Source organism: Rhinoraja longicauda, chromosome 20 (genome assembly GCF_053455715.1).
Source record: "Rhinoraja longicauda isolate Sanriku21f chromosome 20, sRhiLon1.1, whole genome shotgun sequence".
Taxonomy (NCBI): Eukaryota; Metazoa; Chordata; class Chondrichthyes; order Rajiformes; family Arhynchobatidae; genus Rhinoraja; species Rhinoraja longicauda.
The window spans coordinates 23,620,503-23,637,337 of record NC_135972.1 but is presented as its reverse complement, the minus strand read 5'-3'; the positions used below and the strand labels follow the sequence as shown (position 1 = coordinate 23,637,337).

The 16,835-nt window shown below is 44.5% G+C and overlaps 2 protein-coding genes across 14 annotated transcripts in view; one reads left to right on the top strand and one right to left on the bottom strand.

The window, feature by feature from the left end:
• Positions 1 to 11,196, top strand: part of LOC144603418 (nuclear transcription factor Y subunit beta-like) — a 29,267-nt gene extending 18,071 nt beyond the window's left edge. For 5 of the 7 annotated variants that reach the window (XM_078416609.1, XM_078416612.1, XM_078416611.1 and 2 more), the window contains exons 3-7: positions 3,319 to 3,452; positions 5,636 to 5,833; positions 5,913 to 5,997; positions 9,096 to 9,175; positions 10,692 to 11,196. In XM_078416609.1, coding sequence (XP_078272735.1) covers positions 3,319 to 3,452; positions 5,636 to 5,833; positions 5,913 to 5,997; positions 9,096 to 9,175; positions 10,692 to 10,724 — 530 coding nt within the window. In that variant the 3' untranslated portion in view covers positions 10,725 to 11,196. The remainder of the gene's footprint in view (positions 1 to 3,318; positions 3,453 to 5,635; positions 5,834 to 5,912; positions 5,998 to 9,095; positions 9,176 to 10,691) is intronic. The other 2 variants (XM_078416607.1, XM_078416606.1) reach the window with 2 other exon arrangements.
• A 2,679-nt stretch (positions 11,197 to 13,875) lies between these two features.
• Positions 13,876 to 16,835, bottom strand: part of LOC144603659 (host cell factor 1-like) — a 47,720-nt gene continuing 44,760 nt past the window's right edge. For all 7 annotated transcript variants that reach the window (XM_078417228.1, XM_078417231.1, XM_078417235.1 and 4 more), the window contains one exon: positions 13,876 to 16,291. In XM_078417228.1, coding sequence (XP_078273354.1) covers positions 16,252 to 16,291 — 40 coding nt within the window. In that variant the 3' untranslated portion in view covers positions 13,876 to 16,251. The remainder of the gene's footprint in view (positions 16,292 to 16,835) is intronic.

The window sequence follows — 16,835 nt, the reverse complement described above, 5'->3', positions numbered from 1 at the left end:
TGCTGTCTTTATGGCGTCTGTACGTTCTCCCTTTGACCGCGTGGGATTCCTCCGGTTTCCTCCCACATCCCAAAGACGTGTGGGTTTGTAAGTTAATTGGCTTCTGTAAATTATCCCTCGTGTGTAGGGAGTGGAAGAAAAAGTGGGATAACATAGAACTAGTGTGAATACGTGATCGGTGGTCGGCGTGGACTCGGTGGGCCAAGGGGCCTGTTTCCACGCTGTATCTCTAAACTGAATTAAAGACTCTGTCAACCTCGAGGTCATTTTCAGAAGGAAGTAGCCACATACTTAAATCCGGAGTAGAGTTATGTTACTCGCATTTTATATCTTTATTTGGATGTGATTGTATTTATGTATGGTATTATCTGACCTGATTGGATAGCATGCAAGACAAAGCTTTTCACGATACCTTGGTGCGCGTGACAATATTGAAGCTAAACCTAGATCTCCAAACAAAGTCATGTTGTGTTATTAGGTGTGTGACTCAATGGACCACATGGCCTAATTCTGCCACTGTGTCTTATTTAGTTTGGTTTAGAGATGCAACGTGGAAACCTTCGGCCCACCGAGTCGGCACTGAACAACGATCACCCGTACACTAGTTCTCAGTGGTTCTTGATTGTCATGCTTGCACATATTCATTATGCACAGCTCACAAATGCACAAGTTGCCATGTTGTGGCACCATTTACAAGGTCCATGTGCTCGTGTACTGGAGTGGCTCCCCCATGTAGGTTAGCCCCAGGCTGCTTGGCCCAGGAGCCGACGTCCCTCTCCTTGCCCGACTGCCTCTGTGTCCCGGAGGCACCACCTGCAGCTGACTTTGAAGGAATTGGAGGCCCCTTTCCTACCGGCCCGCTCCGCGTCCGCATCCGTCGTCACCAGCGGCTCCCTTCTCCTGGGCTCTCCTGTTTTCGGGGCCGAGCTCGGCAGCTTCCCAGCCCCCCTGCCTACACATCTCTTCTATCACCACCTCTATCCTACGCACTAGGAACAATTGACAGAAGCCAATTAACCTACAAACCTGTACTACTTTGGAGTGTGGGAGGAAATTGGAGCACCTGGAGAAAGCCCATGCAGTCACAGGGAGAACGTGCAAACTCCTTACTGACAGCACCCTTAGTCAGGATCGAACCTAGGTCTCTGGCGCTGTAAGGCAGCAACTCTAACGCGGCACCACCGTGCCACCCCTTTTTGGTCTTATGAGATAGATCAGCCATGATTGAATGGCGGAGTAGACTTGATGGGACGAATGGACTAATTCTGCTTCTATCACTTATGAACTTATGGTGCGACTGATATAAATGTTTGGAAATCAGTTTCTTTGTCCAATGTCCAGCGAAGGTTAATGGGCACAGTGTGTGAAAGATGGGCTGTTTCAACACTGTGACCCGTGTTTGACCTCAGCACAAACAACGGGATGGAATTATCTGTCTTGTGACTGCATGGGTTCAACATAAAATGAGCCTTGCTGTCCTGAACTCAGTTGTCATTGATTACTTGGCAATCTTTTTGAACAGCTGGAGTTTGCCTCTTAATAGGTCGTTGGGCGAAAAAGAGATTATTTTTAAGATCTAATGTGCTTTTCCAAGGACTCCTGTGACCTGCACGTGTAGACACTTTGATCATGAACTACGCCCGACAGTGGAAATGAGCGGCACAGTGGGGCAGTGGTAGAGTTGCTGGAAACCTGGGTTCATCCTGACTATGGGTGCTGTCTGTACAGAGTTTGCACGATCTCAATGTGACTGCGTGGGTTTTCTTCGGGTGCTCCGGTTTCCTCCCACGCTCCAAAGACGTACAGGTTTGATTGGCTTTGGTAAAAATGGTAAATTGTCCCTAGATCCGTCAGCCTGCCAAGTACGCGTGGACCAGCGCTCCCCATGAACTCACACTATCCTAACTCACACTATCCTACACACCAGGGACAATTTACAATCTTTACCGTAGCCAATTAACCTACAAACCTGTACATAGACAATAGGTGCAGGAGGAGGCCATTCGGCCCTTCGAACCAGCACCGCCATTCAATGTGATCATGGCTGATCATTCTCAATCAGTACCCCGTTCCTGCCTTCTCCCCTTTTCCTTCCACATCTTTAAATTGTGGAAGGAAACCCCACACAATCAAGGGGAGAACGTACAAACTCTGTATAAACAGCACCCATAGTCAGAATCCAACCCGGGTCTCTGCTCTGTAAAACAGCAAATCTACCATCGCGCCACCGTGCCACCCCAATTGTGTAAGATGGCGTTAGTGAGGTGATCGTTGGTTGCCGTGGATCGGTGGGCTGAAGGGCCAGTTTTTGTGCTGTATCTCCCAAATTGTAAAGCTGTCCTATACGCAATGAGAAGAACAGACTCACAGTCACATGGCACACAAACAGGCCCTTCAGCCCACCAAGTCTGTGCTGACCATCTAGCACCCATGTGCCCAAACCCTACATTAATCCCACAATATTCTCCCCACATTTCAATCAATTCCCCCCAGATTCTGTTAGTAATTACTGGAAAGAGCGCAGAGCTGATTTACGAGGATGTTGCCAGGACTCGAGGGGCTGAGCTCTAGGGAGAGGTTCAGTAGCTAGGACTTTATTCCTCGGAGGAAGAGCGGTGATCTTACACAGGTGTACAAAATCATGAGAGGAATAAATTGGCCAAACACACAAAGTCTCTTACCCATAGTAGGGGAATCGAGAACCAGAGGACATAGGTTGAAGGTAAGAGAGAAAGATTTAATAGGAACCTGAGGGGCAACCTTTTTACACAAAGGATGCTGGGTGTATGGAACGAGCTGCCGGAGGAGGTAATTGAGGCAGGAACCATTGCAACATTTAAGAAGCATTTAGATAGGTACATGTATAGGATAGGTTTAAAGGGATATGGGCCAAACGAAGGCAGGTGGGACTAGTTTAGATGGGGAATGTTGATCGGCATGGGCAACTTGGTCCGAAGGACCTGTTTCCAGCTGTATAACTTTATGTCTCTATGAATACCACCAAGCTGTCCAGTGCTCAGATATAGGATAAAAGATACAACAACATTTAGTGCAAGATATAACATTGGAAGTCTGAGGTAAAAGCTTTTCATTGTGTGCTATCCAGTCAGCGTGAAGACTATACATGATTACAATCAAATTGTCCACAGCGTACAGATACAGGATGAAGAGTACAATGTTTAGTGCAAGATAAAGTCCGATTAAAGATGAAAGGTCTCCAATGAGATGGATGGGAGGTCAGGACTGCTCTCTAGCTGATGTGATGCTGCGCTTTCTTGCTTATTTGGGGATTGCCGGTCAGCAGTGTCTTTGTTTCAGGAGACACGGACGAGGGGCTCGGTGATCACGATGACACAAATGGTTCCAAGGAGTCGTACCGGGAGCAGGATATCTATCTTCCCATCGCCAACGTTGCCCGGATAATGAAATCCGCGGTTCCTCAAACAGGCAAGGTAGTGTGTAACTATACCTCTTAATAAATGTATAACAACTCACAGTGCGGCACAGTAGCGCAGCTGTAGAGTTGCTGCCTTACCGCAAAACCCAGTGTTTTTCAGCTAGTGAGAAATTGGAAGGTGTTAGCATTCAGAGAGCCCCTGTGTACGCATGATGAAAGTTAATGTGCTGGTTCACAAAATCTAGAAGGCAAACAGTATGGACACAAAGTGCTGGAGTAACTCAGTGGGTCGGGTAGCATCCCTGGAGAACAAGGATGGGTGACGACGGTACAGGTTGGAATCTCTCTTCAGACTGGACCAGTTTGAAGAAGGGACCCGACGTTAAACATCTCCTTGTTCTCCAGAGATGCTGCCTGACCTGTTGAGTTATACTTTAGAGAGATACAGCGTGGAAACAGGCCTTTCGGCCCACCGAGTCCGCACTGACCAGCGATCACCCCGCATTATCCTACACACTAGGGACAATTTGTTTACAATTTATCGAAGCCAATTAACCTACAACCCTGAAGATAGGCACAAAATGCTGGAGTAACTCAGCGGGTCAGGCAGCATCTCTGGAGAATAGGTAACATTTCAGATCGAGCCCCAGTCTGAAGAAGGGTTTCCACCCGAAACATCGCTTATTCCTTTTCTCCACAGATGCTGCCCGACCCACTGAGTTACTCCAGCATTTTATGTCTATCGTCGATGTAAACCAGCATCTGCGGTTCCTTCCTACATATTTAACCTACAACCCTGTACATCTTTGGAATGTAGGAGGAAACCAGAGCATCCGGAGGAAACCCACGCGATTACAGGGAGAACATACAAACTCCGTACAGACAGCACCCGTAGTCAGGATTGAACCCGGGTGTCTGGCGCTGAACCCGGGTGTCTGGCAGCTCGACCGCGGCGCCACTATGCCGCCTCTGTTACTCTAGCACTTTGTGTCCTGTTGTGCAAACCAGCATTTGTAGCTCCTTGGTTCTACAGGCAAACAGTATGTTGGTTTTACAGCAAGGGGATACAGGTCCAAGATATGTCATTCACATATAGTGCCCTGGTGATTCCACTGTGCTCAGGTCTCAACTCCTTACTTAAGATGGTGGGAATGCAACAAACGATGACTGGATTGATTTCTGGGGGAGTGTGTATGTTGTACAGTTATACAGATTTGGCCAAGACTTGAGTTTAAGATCCCATTGAAGCATACAAAATTCATGTGACAATCAATAGCATAGCTGTGGGGATTGTGTTCTGGAGATCATGTTCTGCCCAAGCCAGGGCCTTAGATCCAGCAGTCACGGTGTAGAGTTTAGTTTAGAGATACAGCGTGGAAACAGGCACCGGCCCACTGAGTCCACTCCGACCATCGATCACCCATTCATACTCATTCTATGCTATACCACGTTCACGTCCACTCCCTACATGCTAGGGGGAAATTTGCAGAGGACCAATTAACCTACAAACCCGCATGTCTTTGGGATGTGGGATGAAACTGGAGCACCTGGAGGAAACTCACATGGTCACAGTGTAAACTCCACACAGACAGCACCCGAGGTCAGGATCGAACCCAGGTCTCTGGCGCTGTGATGCAGCGGCTCTACCAGCTGCACCAATGTGCCGCCCACATCTCAAAATAAGTCGGCCTTTCGTGGCGGAGACTTCATATCATATCATATCATACATATATAGCCGGAAACAGGCCTTTTCGGCCCTCCAAGTCCGTGCCGCCCAGTGATCCCCGTACATTAACACTATCCTACACCCACTAGGGACAATTTTTACATTTACCCAGCCAATTAACCTACATACCTGTACGTCTTTGGAGTGTGGGAGGAAACCGAAGATCTCGGAGAAAACCCACGCAGGTCACGGGGAGAACGTACAAACTCCTTACAGTGCAGCACCCGTAGTCAGGATCGAACCTGAGTCTCCGACGCTGCATTCGCTGTAAAGCAGCAACTCTACCGCTGTGGTACCGTGCCGCACTTCTTTGGAAGAGCGGTGGAACTCAGTCTCTGAGAGTATTGATTTTTGAATATGGAGGGAATAGATGTCGATGGGCAAAGTGCAGGATTGTGGAGCTGAGGGGAAGGATCAGCCTGGCTCGGGCAGAGCAGGCACGAGGGCAGATCAGCCCACTGCTGCTGCCGCCTTGCTCCCTTCTAACGCCCAACTTTTTTTTCTACTTCTAGATCGCTAAAGATGCAAAGGAATGTGTCCAGGAGTGTGTGAGTGAATTTATCAGCTTCATCACATCCGAGGCCAGCGAGCGATGTCACCAAGAAAAACGCAAAACCATCAATGGAGAAGATATCCTCTTCGCCATGTCCACACTAGGCTTCGACAGCTATGTGGAGCCACTAAAACTCTACCTGCAGAAGTTCAGAGAGGTGAAACTGTCTTCACTTACCTTTTTACTTAAGTACTTACATTGTCTTCTTATTTAAAAACAAATATTGAATTGTGCAGGCAATGAAGGGAGAGAAAGGAATAAACACATCAACAGGTGGAGGCACAGATGGCCTGGGAGAGGAGCTCACAGATGAAACCTTTTGTAAGTGCTGCTTAAAATCATTGCTTATTTATACCGACTAATTAAACACCGGCCAAGGAGGGAGAAGGAAATACGTGTAAATTATTTTTTCCGGGTGGCACGGTGGCGCAGCTGGTAGAGCTGCTCTCTCACAGCGCCAGAGGCCCAGGTTCAATCCTGACCTTGGGTGCTGTACGTGTGGAGTTTGCACGTTCTCCCTGTGACCGCGTGGGTTTCCTCCGGGTGCTCCAGTTTTCACCCACATAGCAATAGACATACGGATTTGTAGGTTAATTGGTCTCTGGAAAATTTCCCCCAATGTGTAGACAGTGGGTAAAAATAAAACTGGTGTGAACAGGTGATTGATGGTCAGTGTGGACTTGGTGGGCCAAAGGGCCTGTTTCCATGTTGCATCAATCAAATCAAAGAGAGGTCACTTCAGAACAGATACTATGGCCAAAGATTATTTGTCCTTGTGGCCTGTTCAGGGCGGCATGGTGGCACAGCTGGTAGAGTAGCTGCCTGACAACGCTAGAGACCCGGGTTCAATCCTGACCTCGGGCGCTGTTTGTATGCAATTTGTATGTTCTCTCTGTGACCACATGGGTTTCATCCGGCTGCTCCGGTTTCTTCCCACATGCCAAAGGTTTGTGGGCTAATTGGCCCACTGTAAATTGCCCCGAGTGTGCAGGGAGCAGATGTGAAAGTGGGATAACATACAAAGGGCAGCACAGTGATGCAGCAGTAGAGTTGCTGCCTTGCAGCGCCAGAGACCTGGGTTTGATCCTGACTACAGTTGCTGTGTGTTCTCCCTGTAACCACGTGTGTTTTCTCCGGGTGCTCCAGTTTCCTCCCACATTCCAAAGACGTGCAGGTTGGTAGGTTAATTGGCTTCGGTAAAATTGTAAATTGTCCCTAGCGTGTAGAATAGTACTTGTGTAAGAGGTGATCGCTGATCGGCATGAACTCTGTGGGCCGAAGGGCCTGTTTCCGCACTGTAACTTTAAAGTGTCTAAACCTACACTCACACACCAAGGGCAATTTACCAACCTGTACTCCTCTGGGATGTGGTGGGAAACCAAACAGCCATGGAGGAAGTCATTGCGATCACAGGCAGAACGTGCAAAGCCCACCCGAGGTCAGGATTGAAGCCTGGTCTCCAGTGCTGTGAGACAGTGGCTCTACCACTGCCACACCATGCTGCCCCCACAGAGACACTATAACAGAGAATAAACCTACAGTTGCAGTAAATTGTCGAGGGCTGGTGAAAAATGAGTACCAAGGGGTACCAAGAGTAAGATGGCGCCCAAGCCAAGTGACTCTCTTGTGTGCTGGTCCCAGAATTAGATCTGCAATCACTCATTATAATCGCTCCACTCTTTTAAACCTCTACTCCACACTGAGGATAGTTTGACTGTAATCATGTACAGTCTTTCCGCTAAATGGATAGCATGCACCAAAAAGGTTTTTCACTGATAATAATCTAAACTAAATTAGTAGGCGATGGTCAGAGGGAAAACAGATGTTTGGACACAAATGATGCAACTAAAGTCTTACTTATACAGCACAGAAATAGGCCCTTCATCCCACCTTGTCCATGCCGACCAAGTAGTCTTCCAGAGTTCTGTAATTTCTAGTGTGATTGCAAATAGCTGGAGCTGGTTCAATATCTCGGGCTGTTGCGTGACTGGAATTTCCAGCAAGGTCATTTTGGCCATTAGAACACAGATAAGGGACAGATAGATTTGGTCAACTCCCATTAAAAAAAATGACTCGGCAGAAAACCTATGTGGTAGATATGTTGGTGGAGTCTGATGAGGTGAAATGGGTGAATTATAGGAGCATTGTATTAATGTCATGGAAAGAGTGGATGTGGAGAGAATGTTTCCATTAGTGGGAGAGTCTGGGACCAGTGGCCATATGCTCAGAATAAAAGGACATGTCTTTAGAAAGGGGATGAGGAGGAATTACTTTACTCAGAGGGTGGTGAATTTGTGGAATTCATTGCCACAGAAAGCTGTGGAGGCCAAGTCAATGAATATTTTTATGGCGGAGATGGACAGATTCTTGATTTGTACGGGTGTCAGGGGTTACAGGGAGAAGGCAGGAGAATGGGGTTGGGAGGGAAAGTTAGATCAGCCATGGTTGAATGGTGGAGTAGACTTGATGGGCCAAATGGCCTAATTCTGCTCCTCTAAGTTATGGATATGAAATAACCAGCATAGATCAATTGGACAACAGTCTGCTTCTCATTAACTTCTGAATGGAGTGTTTTTTAACAAGAATATCACACTGCCTATCAATATAAATAATTTCACACAAAGGGTGGTGGGTGTATGGAACAAGCTGCCAGAGGAGGTAGTTGAGGCTGGGACTATCCCAAGATTTAAGAAACAGCTCAACAGGTACATAGATAGGACGGGTTTGGAGGGATATGGACCAAACGCAGGCAGGTGGGACTAGCGTAGCTGGGACATGTTGGCCAGTGTGGGCAGGTTGGGCCGAAGGGCCTGTTTCCACATTGTATCACTCTATGACCTATAGAAGATAAACATCAGCAAGCCTCTTAGCTTGTTATGAATTCTAACTCGTAGATTTTGGGGCAGCACAGAGGCGAAGCAGTAGAGCTGCTGCCTCACAGTACTAGAGGTCCGGGTTAGATCCTGTGCTATCTGTATGGATCTTGCACGTTCTCCCTGTGACTGTGTGGGTTCTTTCTGGGTGCTCCAGTTTCCTTCCACATCTCAAAGACGTGCAGGTTTGTAGGTTAATTGGCTTCTGGAAATTGACCCTGGTGTGTCAGATAGTGCTAGTATACGGGGTATTTATTCACAAAATGCTGGAGTAACTCAGCAGGTTAGGCAGCATCTCGGGAGAGAAGGAATGGGTGACGTTCTGGTATACGGGATGATCACTGGTTGGCGTGGACTGGCTGGGCCAGAGAGCCTGTTTCCAAGCTGTGTCTCTAAAAATAAAAATAAATATCAGGTATTGATTATTATGTTCAGTGAGGACTACATGACCCAGCTGTGCTCTTTGATCCATTGCATTAAACTAGTTTTGGTTTAGCTGTTGCAAAAATACCTCATAGAAGCCTTAACTCTCCTTTCCATTGATAGCTAACCAGTTGACAACAGGATTGATCACTGCAGATGGCCAACCACAGAATGTCATGGTTTATACAACATCTTACCAACAGGTGAGCAATACCTTTACACACTGTTTTACACAAGAAAGCCTCGCTCTTCCTGCCTGAGTGAAGGCAGAAGGAGCTTCTAACATCTGTTGGGGCTACTGCGCATTTTAGTTAAGAGATAGTTTCAAGTACTTTATATTTCAATTATCTAGCTGATGGAATTTCATTAAGTGTGCATTTGCCTGTTACTTGCAAAATTGGATCATACTGGTTGCACGATGGCGTAGCATTAGAGTTGCTGCCTTACAGGAACCGGGTTTGATCCCGACTATGATTGCTGTCTGTACGGAGTTTGTACGTTCTCCCCGTGACCGCGTGGTTTTTCCCCTGGGAGATCCGGTATCCTCTCACTGTCGAAAGACATTCATTTGGTTTTGGTAACAATTGTAAATTGTCCCTAGTCTATAGGAGAGTGCTAGTGCATGGTGGATCAATGGTCGGCATGGATAATGGGCTGAAGGGCGTTTCTGCATTACATCTCTAAGAACAAAATAGTGTGGAAACAGGCCCTTCGGCCCAGAGTCCACACTGCCCAACGTTCACCCATATACTAGCTCTATCCTCCGCACTAGGGGCCCTTTACAGAAGCCAATTAACCTACAAACCTGCATGTCTTTGGGATATGGGAGGAAACCAAAGGAATGTTGATCCTTTACAACAGCCTCATCCTTGTCTATCCCCAAATCCCTTGACCCCTGTAATACCGAAACATCTCATAGAATATGAGAGGCATAGATAGGGTTGACAGTCAGAACATTTTTCCCAAGGTGACAAAATCAAATACTAAATGGCATAGCATTGAGGTGAGAGGAGCAAATTTTAAAGATGTTTGGGGCAGGTTCTATTGTGCCATTTAAGAAATATTTAGGCAGGTACATGGATATGATAAATTTAGAGGGATATGGGACAAAAGCAGGCAGGTGGGACTATTGTAGACAGGACATGGTAGTCGGTGTGGACAAGTTATAGTCATGGAGTCGTACAGCGTGGATCCAGGCCCTAAGGCCCAACTTGCCTCAACTACCTCTTCCGGCAGCTCGTTCCATACACCCACCACCCTTTGTGTGAAAAAGTTACCCCACAGGTTCCAATTTAGTCTTTCCCCCCCCCCCTCACCTTAAACCTATGCTCTCTGGTATGCCCTATGCTCTCAATTCCTGTACTCTGGGCAAGAGACTTGGTGCGTCTGCACGATCTATTCCTCTCATGATTTTGTACACCTCGAGACGATCGCTCCACATCCTCCTGCGCTCTAAGGATTAATCCTAGTCTGCTCAACCTCCCCCTACAGCTCAGGCCCTCGGGTCCTGGCAATATCATCGTAAGTAGGGCCGAAGGGCCCTGTTTCCGTGCTGTATGACTCTATATGTCATGAAACTATATGTAGGCATCCATGATTTTCAGCGAGGACGGTGGGTCAGGGGTCTGTGTTTCCATGCTGCATCACTGACTTCCACTGTGTATGTGTGTGTGTGTGTGTGTGGCAACAAACTGACCCTGTCCCCCTTCTTCCTGGCAGATTTCGGGTGTACAGCCCATTCAGTTCTCCTGATGGAAGCTACTTAAGACTTGGAAACATGTTAAGCCCTACAGTAACAGAAAAGGAATCAGAAAGAAGAGAGCAGTCAAAAGGTCAACTGGCCGAAGACAATGTTCTTTACCTGCTCTTGAATTATATTCTTCTGGATAGTTGTAGATGCTTTAACAGGTTCCTGGGGTGTGAGTGGGAAATCCCAGGTCCAACCCCCACCTGAAGGATCATTTCTTATTTACCAGTTTTAAAACAAAAACTGAATCTTTATAATGTATCACAGTTACAAAGTACTTTTGTTTTGTACAAGAGTTGGGTTTTGTGTGAACACATGCAGGAAGCTGATGTCATTGGCCGCTGTGTGTCCAATTTATTACTGTCAGAACTTACTGGGCAGTGTCTTATTTTCATATTGAATCATGTTGCTCCTTTTGTAATTCAAATAAGTAATTTCACTAGATGTACCCTTTTAATAAAACAGGTGTAAAATAAATTGTTTTTGAGAGTACAAAACCTGTGTTCTTGTCTCCTGTCCTCTGCTCTTCTGTCATGGTAAATTGGCAGGGGAGCAGGATGGTTAAGTTACTGGATATATCCAGAAGCAGAATGGGGGGGAGGTGGGGCACAGCAGTAGAGTTGCTGCCTTATAGCACAAGAGATGCAGGTTCGATGCTGACGACGAATACTCTTAAGTTCTCCCTGTAACCACATGGGTTTTCTCCGAGTGCTCCGGTTTCCTTCCACACTCCAAAGATGTACAGGTTTGTAAGTTAATTGGCTTCGGTAAAAATTGTAAATTGTCCCTAATGTGTAGGATAGTGCTAGTGCACGGGGTGATCGTTGGTCGGTGCAGACTTCGTGGGCAGAAGGGCCTGTTTCCCCAGCGGAATCATGATACTCAACCCATCAACTGTACACCGCCATTCATTCATGGCCGATCTATCTTTCCCTCTCAACCCCATTCTCCTGCCTTCTCCCCATAACCCTTGAAACCCCAACAAGAATCTGTAAATACCCAATGACTTGGCTTCCACGGCATTCTGTGGCAATGAATTCCACAGATTTGCCACCCTCTAAGAAATTCCTCACCTTTCTAAAGGTATGTCCTTTTATTCTGAGGCTGTGCCCTCTGGTCCTTGACTCTCCCACTAGTGAAAACATCCTCTCCACATTCACTCTATCCAGGCAAGTTTCAATGAGGTCCCCTCTCATCCTTCTAAACTCTAGTGAGTACAGACAGGCAGTGCCATCAAACTATTCTCACCAAGGCACCTGTGGAATTTAAATGTTAGTGATTGAACACCTGGAATAAAAAGCAAGCATGTCTAATTGTGACCAGATTAGTGCACTGTTGTCCTTCACCCTTAGTTTAGTTTACTGTCATGTGTACTGATTCTGTAGCTCTTGCCTGATGGGAGAAGAGAGTGAGAAAATTTAGCGTGGTAGAGTGGTAGAGTACATGCCCCAGTCGGCATCAACGGTGTCGCAGTGAAAATGGTTGAGAGCTTAGTTTCTTGGCATTAATATTACTGGCAATCTGTCATGGACCATCCACATTGATGCGACAGCCATCAGTGTCCCAACTCCTCAGGAAACTGAGAATGTCTCCAATAACTTTTACAAACTACAGCATAGAAAGCATGCTGTCAGGGTGCATCACAGGTTGGTTTGGGTTCAACTCTACCCAAGACTGCAGAAATGTCAGAGTACTGGACATGTAGCCTAGGCCAGCCTCCCCTCCATTGACTCCATCTACACTTTATGCTGCCTCAGAATATAAATACCCACTGACTTGGCCTCCATAGCCCTCTGTGGCAATGAGTTCCACAGATTAACTACCCTTTGACTAAAGAAGTTCCTCCTTTCTAAAAGAACGCCCTTTAACTCTGAGGCTATGACCTCTGGTCGTAGACTTTCCCACCAGTGAAAACATCCTTTCCACATCCACTCTATGGCTTTCATTATTCTGTAAGTTTCAATGAGGTCCCTCCTCAACCTTCTAAATTCCAGTGAGTAGAGGCCCAGTGCTATCAAATGCTCATCATATGCTAACCCATTCATTCCTGGATCATTCTTGTAAACCTCCTCTGGATCCTCTTCAGAGCCAGCACATCCTCAGATATGGGGCCCAAATTTGCTCACAGTACTCCAATTGCGGCCTGACCAGTGCCTTAGAGAGCCTCAGGGTTACATCTGTTTTTTGTATTCCAGTCTTCGATATAAATGCTAGCATTGAATTTGCCTTCCTTGCTACTGATTCGACTTGCAAATTAACTTTGAGTCCTGCACCAGCACGCCCAAGTCCCTTTGCACCTCTGATTTCTGGATTCTCTCTCCATTTAGAAAATAATCTATGCCTTTATTCTTATTACCAAAATACATGACTCCGCACTTTGCTATACTGAATTTCATCTGCCACTTCTCTGACCACTCTCCTTACCTGTCCAAGTCCTTCTGCAGAGTCCTTGCTTCCTCTACACTGCCTGCCCCTCCACCTATCTTAGCATCATCCGCAAACTTGGCCAACAAAGCCTTCAATCCCCTTATCCAAATCATTAATATACAAAGCAGCCCCAGCACTGACCCCTGCAGCACTACTAGTCACTGGTAGCCAACCTGAAAAAGTGACTTCTCCAAATTGTTAGGGATTTGGCAGTGGCAAAGTGGCAGTAGAATTGTCAAGAAATGTACAGGATGTGTAGGAAGGAACTGCAGAGGCCGTTTTCTACCAAAGATAGACACAAAACGCTGGAGTAATTCGGAGTGTCAGGCAGCATCTTGAGAAAATTGATACGTGATGTTTTGGGTTGGAACCCTTCCATAAGAAATGCATGTCTTTTAGAAATTAGTCACTGGCAGCCAACCTGATAAAGCACCTTTTATCGCAAATTGTTAGGGATGTGGCAGTGGCAAAGTGACAGTAGAATTGACAAGAAACGTGTAGGAAGGAACTGCAAATGCAGGTTTCTACCAAAGATAGATACAAAATGCTGGAGTAATTCAGCAAGTCAGGCAGCGTCTCTGGAGAAAATGAATACGTGACGTTTTGGGTTAGAACCCTTCCATAAGAAATGCATGTCTTTTAGAAATTAAAATATATTTAAAAATTACAAATGAAAACACAATTCCATTATATACAATTTTTCTTTACAGCAAGAAAGAATAACCATTATTTAAGTGGTGCATTGTTAAAATTGCAGTTTTTATTCTGCTAGCAGTAAAATGAAAGGAAAAATGCATTCTCTAAAGTGTGGTAAAGGAGGCAGCATATTGGTGATTCACCTCATGGAAGCAAAGGACAGCACTTTTCTCTCCAACAAAAGTAAAACAAGCATATTAAAAAAAAAGGAGAAATCACAAACATATTTGGTGGAAACCAAAAACAGGTATTTTCTTCCTACTTCTCTACCCAGGTCACAGAAATGAAACAGAGTTGCCAGTTTTCTATTAATTGCCCAATTAAGTCTTCACCAAACTTTATTAAGTGATGGCTCATAAATAAGATCAATATCGCAAGATTACAAAGAGCGTAGTTTCACAATATGTACACTATAGTGAACAAATTTAAATATCTCTTCAGTTTAAGCCATTTTCCGAGCATGCTGCTGTGGATAGGTAGATAAGAACGCATGGTCGAGAGATAAGCATTTAGATTTGGCAACTTTTCTTTTTATTTTCATCACAGCATAAAATCTAACTGGAACAGTTCTGGTCAAAATCCTTCTTCAGATCGCATCTTTTCGCTGAACAGCAGGAACTGGCTAAAAGAACAAAGGGCTCCGCTGCAAACCTTAAATAAAGGTTATAAAAATAACATCTGCACTGTCTTTAAAACAAAAAAAAATCAAAAAAAATTATTTCTGGCTTTTATTGAGTTAGCTGTACAAAATGAGTATCCAATCACAAGGCATGAGGAAAATGTGCAATTATTTGTCCATTGTTGCACTGCTGAAAATGTAGCTTTTCACTTAAAAGAAAATGCACAGATTTGTTTAAGGCAATATTTACATGTCTCACCAAAATATGGATTACTCAAATAATATTATGCATAATATGCGCAGAAAGGTAAAAGAGCAAAGTTACTAAAAATGATAAACTTGACACTCCCAATGCACCTTCCTAAAGCTGGGTCTTGACTTGAAACGTTACCCATTCCTTCTCTCCAGAGATGCTGCCTATCCCACTGAGTTATCCAGCTTTTTGTGTCTATCTTCCTAAAGCTGAACCACTGTTCACAAAAGCATTTTGTGCAAAGATTTTTTTATGTGCAGTTCACCTAAAATTAAACTCAAGCCTATTCTGCATTTTTTGCACTGTTAAATGCAAGGCGGCAAATTTTTTAAAAAATGGTGCAAATTATAAGTCATTGAGTTCAGTGACAAATAGAAATTAGTAGTTATTTAGCAGATAGTAATTCTGAACTGTACAATCATATGATGAAATTAGCCAGCATTACAGCATTAATCAATGTTGGGTCATGAATCTGTCAAATTACCTGACCCCACAATTCAGCCAAGGATTCACTACGCTTAAAGCAGCTTGAAATTGCTGGTTATAACTAGTCACCATTGTTTGTTGGAAGACTTATCAATACTTCTTCCATACACATAGCTGAGGTTTGAGGTTTTCCCCAGCGATTTCAGCACAGGTACAGTATGTGTTGGTGGAAGCGTAGGGCAAGTCTTTTAATTTGAAGAAACCAAACTATTGCTGCCACAGAAAGCTTTCTAAAATTCATAATGCGCCAACAGGAGACAATTGTGGTTAGTGACATTTACGAGGAACACTTGTTTTTGAAAAAAAGTGTGGTCGGGTCATACAACTTTTATATCCAATACATCTTCATTCATTTTTATATTTGTATAAAAATTGAAAATAAAAAAGCAGTTTCAAATTTTTCATCTCAAATCATGCACAAAATATGCCACTCAGTGGCCTGCGCGCACACACACACACACACACACACACGCATACAAACACACACAAAGAAAGATTTTTTCCAATAACTTTTGTTTCCAATGGTGATTCAGAATCTGTGTAAGTGCTACTCTGAGAACAAAGCTGCTTCTCCTTAGTGCCATTTTTTTTGGTCCCAAACTTCATCCACATAAAAACATGCTTTAAAGACCTATCTAATCCACCTGCAACAAGGTGAAACACCAACATTTCTTTGAAAACTCTTTAAACCAATGCTTGCACAGCAAACACCCAATCACTACTGTAGTGATTTCAGAATAAGCCATTTTAGAAACAAGCCACCTAGATGAACTCTGCACAGTAATGTTAATACAAATTTAAAATCTACATTATAATGTTTCTAAAAAGCTATCGTTTAAAACTTGCCTCAAGACTATCTGTCACAGTTCTAAAACAAGAAATGTACTATATACAATTAATACAAATTAAATTCCTTCTCTAAGAAGCTCACAAGTTATAGGAATTAAGAGTATAACAGGAACATATTACAAAACATTTACAAAATAAATACAAATACTATCCGACAGTACTTTACTTCTTTCATCCAGCAAATAGAAAAGTCGTCTTTTCATCATTCAAACTTGGACTTCTTGGCACCTCCACTTTTAGTGCTGTAATCACATTCATGACATTGTGTTAATAGATACTTTTAAACAGCGGTCAAACAAACACAATCTTCTATTATATTTCTCCTCCACTTTTCATTCTTTACAGTTATTGTCTTTTGCAGCCACATATTTTGGCTACTGATAGGACAATAAGACAAAGGAGCAGAATTAGGCCATTCAGCCCTTCGAGTCTACTCCGCCATTTAATCATGGCTGATCGATTTTTCCCTCTCCACCCCACTTTCCTGCCTTCTCCCCTTAACCTTCGACACCCTTACTAATAAAGAATCTATCAATCTCTGCTTTAAAAATTTTCCAATGACTTGTCCTCCCCAGCAGTCTGTGCAAAGAATTCCAGAGATTCATCATCCTCTGGCAAAAAAGATTCCTCCTCATCTCCATTCTGGAGGTACATCTTTTAATTCTGAGGCTGTGCCCTTATTCTGAAACTATGCCCTGATGGCAACTTTCGCATAGAAACAAGGTGCCAAATGCTAGTCATGGAAAGCACTTGTGTTTCCCTGTCCTGAAGGTTGTTGGAGGTTGA